This window comes from Typopeltis vanoorti, chromosome 14, assembly GCF_054136105.1.
Source record: "Typopeltis vanoorti isolate ZY-2024b chromosome 14, IOZ_Tvanoo_1.0, whole genome shotgun sequence".
Classification (NCBI taxonomy): domain Eukaryota; kingdom Metazoa; phylum Arthropoda; class Arachnida; order Uropygi; family Thelyphonidae; genus Typopeltis; species Typopeltis vanoorti.
Window position 1 is genome coordinate 77618131 of NC_143562.1, and position 13265 is coordinate 77631395.

General features: G+C 36.6%; 1 protein-coding gene across 1 annotated transcript in view; it reads left to right on the forward strand.

The window, feature by feature from the left end:
• The window catches only part of LOC150099691 (anoctamin-8-like), a 416071-nt gene that overhangs the window by 194829 nt on the left and 207977 nt on the right, over positions 1-13265 (forward strand). Inside the window, exon 8 of the mRNA XM_090403618.1 lies at positions 1052-1187. Coding sequence (XP_090259744.1) covers positions 1052-1187 — 136 coding nt within the window. The remainder of the gene's footprint in view (positions 1-1051; positions 1188-13265) is intronic.

Consider the following 13265-nt stretch of genomic DNA (forward strand, 5'->3'; position numbering starts at 1 on the left):
CCTTTGCTACAAGTTGCCTGGTGTTGTACTACCTTACTCCAGTAAGGTAGTACGACACCTACCTTACCCCAGTAAGATAGTACAACACCATATTCAGTCCTGAAGATATTTTCAGGCGCGAACTTTGTTTGCTCACACTTGGATAAAGGATTAAACTAAATTTATTATAGTCTAACCGAGTGAAAAATAAACTTTCGACATCTTTCTCTAAATCCAGACAGAGTAATTTAATAGAAAAGGTGGCACACCGTTTGGCAACTCCTATAGGTAGAGATGACCTGCCATTGCTTCTGCCTGATATCTCCACCTCTGGGCCTGGCTCCCACTGAAGAGACCTCAATAAAGGTCGAAATTAGTCTGGGTAGCGGCCCTTCCCTTAATGTATAACATTATACATATCCACAAGGAGATGTGTTTTGCATTATGGGAGATACTGGGATAGGAGTGTTGTTAGCTTGGTCCACCTGTGCTACGAGTTGCCCAGTGTTGTTCTACCTTACCCCTGTAAGGTAGTACAACACCATATTCAGTCCTGAAGATATTTTCAGGCACAAACTTTGTTTGCTCACACTTGGATAAATGATTAGACTAAATTTATTATAGTCTAACCAAGTGAAAAATAAACTTTCAAGTGTCCCTTAATGTGAAGAATGGCTGTTCAGAAGATATCAAAAGAAGATTAGGAATGGCTAAAACAACAATAAGTTAAATGGCACTCTAAACTGCTGGAAAAAGACACTTGCATTTGTTATTATCTCTCTCATCCTAGTTTGAACATTCTTAATTGATGGAGTTTAATTTTCTTGAATGAAAATAAATTTTAAAATCATATATAATGTTTATTAAATAGTGATCTGGATAGGATATTTTCAGATGCTTTTAGTAGTTTCTTTATTTTAATAACTGAAAATAATAGCCAAGCCTGAATTAGTTTCACTGAAGGACTTTTCATGACTGGGTCCTTCGCTGAAAGAAACAAAAAAATTGCCTTTACTTTCATTCAGTTGTGATCAATGCACCACATAATATTGAATATCTTTTTTTATTTTAGACTTGGTGGGATACTAAAATACATTCCTTAGGCTATCCTTTTTGGATGACTCTCTTTCCCAAAATTCTCTTAGCACTGGTAATCAATGTATTAGATGGTGTATATCATCGTATTGCTTTGTGGCTGAATAACAAAGGTAAGAGTAATTTAATGCTGTTAAATATTACAGCAGAAATTGTTTCACATTATGTGAAATATAGGATCAGTTGCTTGCCATCAGGCAACTTTCATTGTGAGAACTTGATGACCAATTATTAAAATTATATTATTTTAATGTCTTACTTTATGAAATTGAAGCACTTTCTATCTATGCATTCATTTGAAAATTTTGAAAATTAATGATTGTGCTTGCCTTTATTTATCTAACTCAGTGAATTCCTGAGGTGTTGGATAATGAAACCCATTCGATAGGAATAATGTTAAAGATAATGGATATATTCTTCAGCAGAGGAATAGATACCTTAGTTTGAACAAGTAATCCAGAAGATTTAAATTTTCTATTGGATTTGTTTATTTAGTTACTGATTAATTGGTCTTATATACTGTTATAATTAATACACCATTTCAAAATTTGATTTTCATCCATTAGAATAGTTATTTTCAGAAAGTAAAGTATAGTTAATTTCCATAGGCTTTTTATAAAGTTCCTTTTGTGAGAAATTAAACTTAGAACCCTAAATGCAACAATAAAGGGAGAGCAGTTGGATATTGCTCTAGTCAAATCATGTCAGAACTTGTAATGATTGACAACTCCTATACTATGCATTGCATAGGCTGTGAAGCACAAATTATCAGATGCAGTTGACTCATTATAGCAAACTCACAGGAATCACAGAAATACTTTGTTATAGTGAATTTGATTAAGTATAGCAATGTGCCTATAAAGCTTTGATTGGCATCCCAGGAGTTTGTTATAACAGTATTTCCTGTAGTCAGAGTTGACTAACTTGGTTTTGATATCTTATAAGTGAATAATATTACTATAGGGTGCCTATGCAGATCATTATAGAGCAACTATTAAAATATACTGTCAGTAGTATACCTCAGGGTTTAATCCTTGGGCCATTGTTCAGTCTATACATTAATGACATTAAGTAGGGTCTAACAGTAGATGTGCAATTGTTTGCTGATGACGTGAAGATAGGCAGGGCAATCAGGGATGCTGCTGATATCCAGCACTCACAAAATGATTTGAAGAGGCTGGAAATTTGGGGACAAACAAAAATTGCTGTCAGTTTATTGCAAGTAAGCATGAAGTTATGCACTTTGGCATGATGAGATTTCCAGTGGCATATTATATTACCAGAATTATGCTACAAGAAACTGATGAGGCTAGGGATCTTGGCATAATGATGGATAGGAATTTGAAGTTCAAAGATTACATAGCAAAAGTTGCAAATACAACTCAGAGGATAATTGCAATGTTGAAGTGAACCTTGTCATGTAAGGATAAGGAAGTCATTTTTTCCTCTTTATATGATCTTCATAAGATTATTTTGCTCAGATTTGGTCTCCTGGGTTCCAAGAGGATAAAGAAGCTGTTTAAAGTTGTAGAGAAGAGTTCCAAAGATTATATGTAGATTATCGGATTTAGATTATGAGAACAGATTGTGAGTATGTGAATTACAGACTCTGGTTAACAGGAGAAAGAGGGATGATACAATAGAGGTCTATAAACTTCGGAATGGGTGTTATAGAATATTGTCTGATGAAATTTTTCATTATATGGAAGGTGGGGTGAGAACACCGGGGCGTCCATGGAAGCTGAGTTTGTTTGCAGTCAAGAAATGGGGTAGGAGCTAGGTTTTTACTCTCACAGAGGAGTAAGTGGAATAGTTTGCCTTTAGGAATAGTTAATGCATCTAGCGTGAATGAATTTAAGGGAAGGTATGAAAGCTGGTTTGGGTAATTTATAGCGTCCCTCTATGAGTCCTTGACTTCCTGGAGGTTTCGGATAATAGTAATAATCTTTGTTTTATAGATAAGGGAAATTAGACAAAAAATTTCATATTGCTTCTCTATATTTAATTGTTTTAAACTGTGTAGAAATATTCTAAGAAATATTGAAGAGCATCTTAATGTGGTTATTGTGGAAATAATCATAAAGTTTCTTTTGATATTTGATGGAAGTATTTTCACTTGGCTATGCTACCAATTATATATTTGGTTTAATCCTTTATCCAAGTGTAAGCAAACAAAGTTTGCACCTGAAGTATTTCAGGACTGCGGCAACTCGTGGTAAAGGTGGAGTAAGTTCTGATCACTTGTCTTAATATCTGCCACAATGCAAAACACATCTCCTTGCAGACATGTATAATGCTATGCATTAAGGGAAGGGCCACTACCTAGACCGGTTTCGACCTTTATTGAAGTCTCATTAGTGGGAGCCAGACCAGGAGGTGGTGATACTAAGGTGGAAGTAATGCAGAAGTCATATCACCATATTCCAGTTGCCAAAAGGTGTCAACATTTTGATAAAATTCTCTGTATTAGAGATAGTTGATGGAAGTTTTTTCACTTGGCTATGCTACCAATTATATATTTGGTTTAATCCTTTATCCAAGTGTAAGTAAACAAAGTTTGCACCTGAAGTATTTTCAGGACTGCGGCAACTCATGGTAAAGGTGGAGTAAGTTCTGATTACTCTCACTGATGAGACCTCAATAAAGGTCGAAATCAGTCTGAGTAGTGGCCCTTCCCTTAATGCATAGACATTATACATGTCTGCAAGGAGATGTGCTTTGCATTATGGGAGATATTCAGGCAAGTGATCAGAACTTACTCCACCTTTACCACGAGTTGCTGCAGTTCTGAAAATACTTTAGGCTCAAACTTTGTTTGCTTACACTTGGATAAAGGATTAAACCAAATATATAATTTCTTTTGATATGCTGGTTGTTTAAATATATTTTGACCATATATATTAGAACTCTAATGCTGTTACATTTCTGTTGGTTTCTAGATTTTATTTATTGTATTAAGTATGTATTTATTCAGGTATTTTAATTGAGGATCCTGTTATTGTATGTTCTTGAAAGAAAATTAGCTTGTGATATTTTCCTGAAGGCAAGGATGAGTTCAGAAGGGGGCTGGGAGAATAAGGCTGCTCCTATCCTTCAATAAATCAAAGAAAAAAAATTTACTAGATAATTAATTAGAAAAAGAAAAGTATTGTTATCTATCTATCTATCTATATATATATTATATATATATATATATATAGATAGACACACACACACACACACACACACACACACACATATAAAATTGTAATGCTAACTGAAATGAATAAAATAAATGCTATAAGTAAAAAAAAAAAGAGTGCACTTTATGGATAATACATTTGGTTGTATAAGTGCTCTTTGGTCAGAGATAGGTTCAAATCCTATCTAGAAATGTACCTTTCAACTGAAGGTTTTAACTGGTCTTATATGAAAACAACAGCAGGATTTCCCTACTCTTCTTCCCAAATTTGATTTTTTTTTTTAACTTCTTGCAAATCAGATAAATCTGCCAAAAAACAAATGCATTAGTTAAACAAAGATTATATGTGTATTATGAAGACAGATTAGGAGTATGTGGATTACAGACTCTGGTTAACAGGAGAAAGAGGGGTGATACAATAGAGGTCTATAAACTTCAGAATGGGTGTTATAGAATATCGTCTGATGAAATTTTCTTATCTTATTATCTTATTTTTATCAACGTTTGGTTTATAAGAAGCCAAGTTACTTGACTATAAAGAATATTGAGCATAATGTAAAAAAAAAAAATAAGAAATAAGAAATCTATTAACAGTGAGAAAAAAAATTGTAGTATTGTAAATGTAGTAAAAAATGTAAAAATATAGCACAAAAATTAAGTATTTCTCAATCTCCCTTTTTCCTTCTAAAATGAAAGTAATATAAAAATAAATAAATCAGCTAACGCCTTTTATTCCCTCATAGGGAGTAGGCAAGGCCTTTATACCCTATCTAGCATATGGAGACTGAGTGGACAGTTCAATCTCCACCGGTAGCAAATCAGAGATAGCTATCCCATGTTTATCACTAATTATAGGCAGCCACTGATGAAGAGGCTGGAAAACAAGTGCTGCTATCGCTTGGTACCTACCTACCCCTAACAGGATATGTTACTGTCTGAAATAATGTGGGTACTATGGTAGATTTTCTTGAGTTTATGGGATGAAAAATCCGAGTTTTCAGGAGGGAAAACCCTCTTGCCCTTGCCAGAGATCGACTAACTCGGGAATCTGTCGAAAATAGGCTGAGAAAAGTTCCTTCAGTCGGCTAGTCGACAACTGGACTTGAACCTAAGTCAAATTTCGAGTGACCAAGCGCAGAGGACGCAAGCACCACTTCCACTGAGCTACACAGGTCTTAAAAAAATAATAAAATAAATGAAATCTTGGACCATCTCTGCATAAGTAGTCACCTCTATAAATATACAAATTGGTAGTGGTTTAAATTAAACAAGTTTAGTTTACGCTTTGAAACTAAACTTGTATGTAAGCTAAACAAAACAAGATTATGAACTGAAATTTATAAATAAGAAATAATAAACAAGTTTGTTATATCATTATTTTATGTTCATGTAGAAATGCACGCTTTAGCTCGTACAATTTTGGCATGCATAGTTAAATTATTCTATACTTGTACGATGTAATTTTAGAAATTTATTATTAGACTTTCACAAAGTCGAAAATAGTTTTCATAGAAAGTCCACTCAAGCGACAGAATGGCCATCTCTATTCAGACAGCCATTCTATGTTAGCTCATTTCTCACACTTTCTATGAGAAAGAGTGTGTTATGTTGGAGGCTTAATGGATTTTTTACAACACTGAAAAAGAATTAAAAGAGAATTGAATACTTCCTATATTTCGTCCTAGTCACTCGTTTTTCGAATGTTAGCCGCTAGAAAAATGAGCCATAGGTTTTACATCCTATGTATACAGACAAATCGACCTTCAGCACACACAATTTACAGATAAGAAATACTGTTGTTGGTGATGATGGGCAGTAGATGGCGTTGATGGTAGTAGTGTCATAGTAGGAGAAATAAGTAGTAGTGGAGAGGATGAAACTTGTTTAGCAAAATAGAGTAGAGTGCCCTCCTGCAATAAGTCCTTGGACTTCCTGGAGGTGTCACATAATAATAATAATAATAATCAGTTGAGAGCTTGTTCATGAACTAGAGTTGAACTATTGAAAGACTCTTAATTTGTCTGTGCATTGCTTGAGCAGTATAATAACAATGATTATGAGATTCCAGAGCCTTTTCTGGAAATGATGCTTATTATTATGCTTATTATCTTGTTATTATAAGAAACTGTTAAATAATAACAATAGCATGTTATATTTTCGTGCAATAGTGATCAGGGAAAGGAAGGGACAGTGTTCAACTAAATATGCAGATAATAAAGTGTTTGAATGGCAGGAATGTGAATTGGACAATAAGACTGAAAGTTTTTTTCTGTTGGCTATACTATAAATTAAAGATACTAAGAAATTATATTCTTGGTTCAATCCTTTATCCAACTGTAAGCAAACAAAGTTTGCACATGAAAGAACTTCACGACTGGGCTACTTATATATAGTGGCTAATGACTTTACATCAATCCCTTAGTATCCCATAATGCAAAGCACACATCCTTTGGGATGTGTATAATACTATGCATTATGGGAAGGGCCACTATCCAGACTGGTTTTGACCTTTATTGAGGTCTCAGTAGTGTGAGATAGACCCAGAAGGGATACCAAGGTTGAAGTAATGCAGAAGTCATATATTTCCCATATACAAGTAGGTATTGTATCATCTTATTATTAAATTACTCTGGATGAGAGATATGAGTTGTGGCTATTAAATAACGAGACTGGTTACAAAAATGTGGTTTATTATTACAATTGTACAACTTAATTGTTATCCCCTTCAAGATACTCCCCTCTGCTATCTATACAACGTTGTGTATGAATTTTCCATTGTTGGAAGCAGTGCTGCAAGTCATCAGGTGTTATCTGCTTCAGTAGTGCTGCCATTTTCTCCTTTACCTCATCCACTGACTGAAAATGGATGCCCTTCAATGCAGATTTCAATTTTGGAAAAAGGTAAAAGTTGCATGGAGCTGAGTCCGGTGAGTAAGGTGGATGGTCCAACACTGGGATCTTCTCCCACGTCACTAAGAATGAAAAAAGCAAGAATGAGCAAGTAAAAACTGAAGGCAATGCTGATCGTTTTTTTTTTATATATCAGTGGCATGGTAATGGTTGAATGGGTACCAGAGGGTCAGACAGTTAACCAACATTATTACCTTGAGGTTCTGGCCAAGCTGAGAGAATGAGTGAGTGAGGAAGAAGAGACCTGATCTGTGGAAGAACAACACTTGGATGCTCTATCAGGACAATGCTCCAGCCCAGAGTGCACTGTCTGTAAAGCAGTATCTGGCTGATAAGAAGATCCCAGTGTTGGACCATCCACCTTACTCACCGGACTTATTTGCAAATATGCAGATTTTACCTTTTTCCAAAGTTGAAATCCGCATTGAAGGGCACCCATTTTCAGTTGAATGAGGTAAAGGAGAAAACAGCAGCGCTTCTGAAGCAGATAACACCTGATGACTTGCACCATTACTTCCAACAATGGAAAATTCGTATGCAACGGTGTATAGATAGAGGAGGGGAGTATGTTGAAGGGGGATAACAATTAAGTTGTACAAGTGTAATAATAAACCACATTTTTACAACCAGTTTCATTATTTAATAGCCACACCTCGTATAGATGTTGAAAGTTTTTTCACTTTCATCATATTTAAAATGACAATATTAGAAAGGAACTTGACATTGTTACCATTCAAGAATGTGCGAGCAGAGCTAATTGGATCACTTACACTTCTAGAATAGAAGAGGCAAGGTTAGTAATACATGTTTTGATGCTAAGACGATAGGGAAAAGATCGATCTACGTTAATGATACAGGTAATAGTTTCTTAAAAGATTGAATATCCCAGTCTTAGTGTCCTTGGATATCACTGACAATTAACATATTACTTTGGAGGAAAATTATAAGAAGCTAACAATAACATTAAACTTAATTATGTGGTATCATCACATATTCTGTATACACTGCTTGGAAAGAAGTCAACAGACACCCCCATGGGTAAGGTGTATCATGCCGTGTAATGAGTCGTGTTTGTAGCCAGTATAAATTGGAGGAATATGATGCTCCGAAGTAAGTGTAACTGTGTCTGGGCAAAATGGCTATGAGAAGGGAACTGATAGAGCTTAAAAGACGCATTGTGAGAGGATGTCATGTTGCAAGCTTATCTTTTCAGCAAAGCGTTGACAAATTGGGCCATTCCAGGTCAACAAACAGTGACACACAGTGGTGCATCCAGGGGTGGGCAATGGGGCCCTGCCCCCCAAAAGAAAAAGGAAAAACACTACAAAAATTTTCCAAAAATCTTTTCCTAATTAAAATTCTTTTCTTTGTATTATGTTGTGTCGTGCCTTCTATTTTTATACTGCTTATGAAGTAGCGATCATTGCAGATGCTCAGTCATAGGTCGTATGCGATGCATTGTGTGTATTCTCAAATCGTCTACTCAACTCACCCCCCCCCCCCAAACATTAAATCCTGAAGTCGCTACTGAGTGATACCATACTGATATGGAAGCACAGGGAGTCAACTTCAAGTGCCATTCACAGTGGATGATGCACCACATTTACTGAATGTGTGAATGGGGTATCTGAGCATTCTGGACAATGCAATGCTTCCTATTTTGCAGCATTTCTATGGAACTGACCATTGTCTCTTTCATCAAGACAATGCATGATTTCACAAGGCTGCTGCTGCAACTGCGTGGTTTGTGGACATGAATGCCACCACACTTACTGGCCTCCACAGAGCCCTAATCTGTTGAACATCTGTGGGATGAATTGGAGTGTCAGGTTAGGTCAAGGGATGTCTGCCCCACAACAGTTCAAGACCTCATCACATGCCTGCAGGAAGAATGGTCCAAAATTCCCATTGATCGCTATTATATCATACGCTTGTGGAAAGTACATCCTGTAGAACTGCTTCAGTCATCACAGCAAATTTAGGTCCTACATCTTATTATGGTGGGTGTCATGGCTGTTTGTTCTTCACATTATGGTGTCCATTGACTTCTTTCCAAGCAGTGTATATGATGTACCCTTGAGGATACATATTTGGAATTGGTGGTGATGATGATGATATGTTATTTGTGTTCCTGTTGGATAGATGTTGTGTGCTTTTGATTTGGGTCACCCTAGATTGACCACAAAAAAGAAAATTCCTAAAATTCACATTGACATTTTTACTTAAAAATTGCAAAGTAAGAATTTAGTGGTGGTTGTGTGACATAGCAGTTAATCACTTATGAACGTCAGCATATATTAACTCATCGTTACATTATTGATGAACTGTGGGGAAAAGAGGTTAGCAGAGCATGGGCTTGATTAGGAAGTAGCTTACATATGTAGTACACTGTTGTATGAAAGAGGTATGCAGATTAAGAGTGAAATAAGGCAAGCAATTTGGGAAAGATATTATTGGGGATATAAGAAAGTTGGTAGTGATCAGATGCATGAGGAATATAAAATGCAGGCTAAGAAAGATGACAGGGATGGTTAAAAAAACAAGTACAATACGAAGAGGAGGTTGGCTAGTCAGGTCAGAATTCAGAGGAATTCTTCTGCTCTGTGGCAAGCAAGGGGAAAGAATAATTATGACATGGTGATATTGGTGGATAGTTATTGGAATAAAATGACTAGGACAAAAGGTGTACTAGATTTATTTAATGAGCACTTTATCAACATATTTCTTACTGGGATAAATTATGGGATAACTCTGCAATACCTAGAAAATAGAAAAATATAAGTGAAAAAAAGAAGTGAAAAATAAAATAAAAATGAATAAAAAAGGTGAAAAAATTCATATGTATATCGAGTGTTGATTAGGTTAGATGCTAATGAGGCTTTTAAATCGATTATGTATTACCACATATTTTTAAGGAATGTGCAAAAGAGTTATAGTTCGCCCACCATTTCTAGATCCCTTCTTGGCTTTGTGCCAAGAATAGTCGATTCATGCTGAAGGGGAGAAAGAAATGAAGAATGTACGAATTGGTCGCCAACATGCGAAATCACGTGCTTTCTTGTCTGTCGCTACTAGTACTAGCTTGATTTTTGTTGTTCTCTTTTTGCATTATTTTTTTTATTATTAATTTGTATGATGGATCCAGTACAGTCAACAAGTTCTGTTGTTAAACGTTTCAGTAGCTCTTGCAAAAGAATATTGAATAATGTGCTGACATTCTGCGAAAAAGAATCGTCAGAAGGCCGTCTTCTTGTTCCCCTTTCTCAAGTCATAAAACGTGCAAGTGCAATTGCGGGTATCGGGGTCGACTGTTAAAAGAATTCGTAGGGAATCAAAAGGTGAAGGTAAGCCAAAATTTAAATCTCCTAAAAAAAAAAAAAAAAAAAAAAAAGCGCCAGAGAAAGAAAACCATCGAAACCGTAGCTTTGAATGATTTTGATGTAGACGTTATAAGAAGAGCTATTCACGAATTTTACGTATTCGAGAAAAGAGTGCCAACTGTTCCGAAATTGATTCTTGTGCTTAAAGAAAAAATTAATTTTCCTTGGAAAAGAGAAACTTTAAGGAAAATACTTCACGAAATCGGATTTCGTTTTAAAAAGTCCCAGAATAAAAGGAAACTTATCATGGAGTGAAGTGACATTGTTTTATGTAGAATGCAGTATTTGCACGTATTAACATTCTACATACATTTTTCCAACTGTTATACAAGCAAAATAGTTACACTTTAAAAACAGCAATGTTCGTAAAAGAAAAGCTAAATTTTCCGACCTGTAATAATAAACAAACTCAGTTTGTTTATTATTACAGGTCGGAAGACAGACTGATTACCCTATTATCGGAATGGATTCTCCTTTTTCTGACATGCGCAGTAGTTTCGAGGGACCTCAAATCGGTGGGCGAACTATAATTGTGCCTGGTCCTTGAACTGGTTATTTAGTGAAAGTGCTGTAGTGAAAAAGATTACTAAATAGCAGAAAGAAGGCAAAATAGTACCATTCCACAAGCATGATTCTTGAACAGATTTTCATTTATTGCCTAGTCCATTGGGTTGATGGACATAGGATTCTCGGCGATGGTCAGTGTAGGTTTGTGAAGGTAGGTCTTGTTTTAACAATTTGCTTGCATTTTATAATAAGGTGATGAACATGTCTAATAAGGAAGATTTAAGTGCATTGATTTTCTTGGACTTTGAAATGTATTGCTATGAGACTGTACTGTATTGTGCAATTGTTTTTCAGGATATGTATGAGATTTGGAATTGAGTGATGGTTAACAGTAGACTAAAGTTTAGGGAGGCACATTCCAAGTGTGCAGCTCTATGATGTATAGCATCTCTGTACATCATAGAGCTGCTATGATAAGAAGTCATTGACAAATAAGGATATAGAGGTGGGAGTGCCACTATACAAGACATTGATCAGACCATAGATCGACTCTTGTGTTCAAATTTGATCACCTAGTTTTTCACTGTGATGTGGATAAACTAGAGAGTGTCTAGAGACTCTTTAGTAGGGGGCAGTTCAATCTTCATTGGTGGCAAAACTGAGGCATCTGGCCCAAAACATCATTGATTATAAGCAGCATCCAATGAACAGATGACAGGCAGTGCTGCCATCTTGTGGTACCTAACCCTAAAGCAATATATTTTTTGTCTGTAATAGTGTGATCCCACAGTCGATTTTCTTGAGTTTGTGGTATGAAAAATCCATGTTTCTGGGAGGAAAGACCTGCTTGTTTGTGCTAGAGATGCTAACTCAGAAACTAGTCAAAGAAAGAGTTCCTCTAGTTGGCAGCTACATTTGAACTGGTCTCAGATATATTATTATTGTTATTATCATATGCCCCTCCATAGAGTGAAGACTCATTGTGAGAGAGCCAATCTATCATACCTCTCCTTGAACCCATTAATAGACAAAGCACTCACAACTGTCTCTGGCAACTCATTTCACTCATTCGCAACTCTCCAAGCAAAAAATCTAGTCCTCACACCCCTACTAACCACACCTTTATTCAACTTTCAGGGATGACTCTTTGTTCTGGTCCCTCTAGCCAAGTGTTGAAATGTTTCTCCTGCATCCGTCCTATAAACCACTTTAAGCAACTTAAATATTGCTATCATATCCCTCATTTTCTCATATCAACCAGTTTCTGCAATCCATACTTCAATCTATACTCATAGGGAGCATTCCACAGGCCACTCACCATCTTGGTCACTCACCTGTGAATCTTCTCCATTTCCTCATCCCCAAGAAACCCAGGAGACCAGACCTGAGCACAGCAATTCAGATGTGGATGTGTCAAGGCCATATAAAGAGGAATAACAACTTCCTTATTTCTACTTGTTAGTGTGCCCTGTAATAACCAAATAATCTTATGGGTGACCTTAGCAAATATGTCCTCTAAACTGTCTACCACCACCACCCCTAAATTCTTCATCACTAGCTTCATCTGTTTCCTGGAGTTCAGCACCATCAATGTGATACATGGCTTGTAATCTTCTTCTTCTTTCACTCTGCCTTATCCCATGTTAAACGGGGTCGGTGCACCAATCTTTAACCTTCCTCTTCCAAGTTCTCCGGTCCAGAGCATCCTTCGGACTCCATCCTTTCTCCCTAAGATCCTCTGTCATCTTATCCCTTCACCTGAGCTTGGGCCTGCCTCTTTTCCTCCTTCCCTCCAACTCCATATACTCCACTCATTTACCAACATACTCCTCACCCTTCCTCTCAACATGTCCAAACCACCTCAGCCTACTTTCTTGTATCTTCTTGCCAATTGGTCCCACCTTAACCGTCCCTCTGATGTAGTCATTCCTTATCCTGTCCTTCTTTGTCACACCACTCATCCATCTCAACATCCGCATCTCCGCTACCTCCATCTTCCTCTCCTGTGCCTTGGTTATAGGCCACGTCTCCGCACCATGGAGCATCACCGGCCTCACCACCATCTTATAGAGCTTTCCTTTCCTCTTACAACTCACTCTCTTGTCGCACAGGACCCCATTCATCTTCCTCCAATTCATCCAACCGCATGTTATTCGGTGCTGTATTTCCTCATCCAGGTCACCATTCCTCTCGACAACCGACCCAAGGTACTT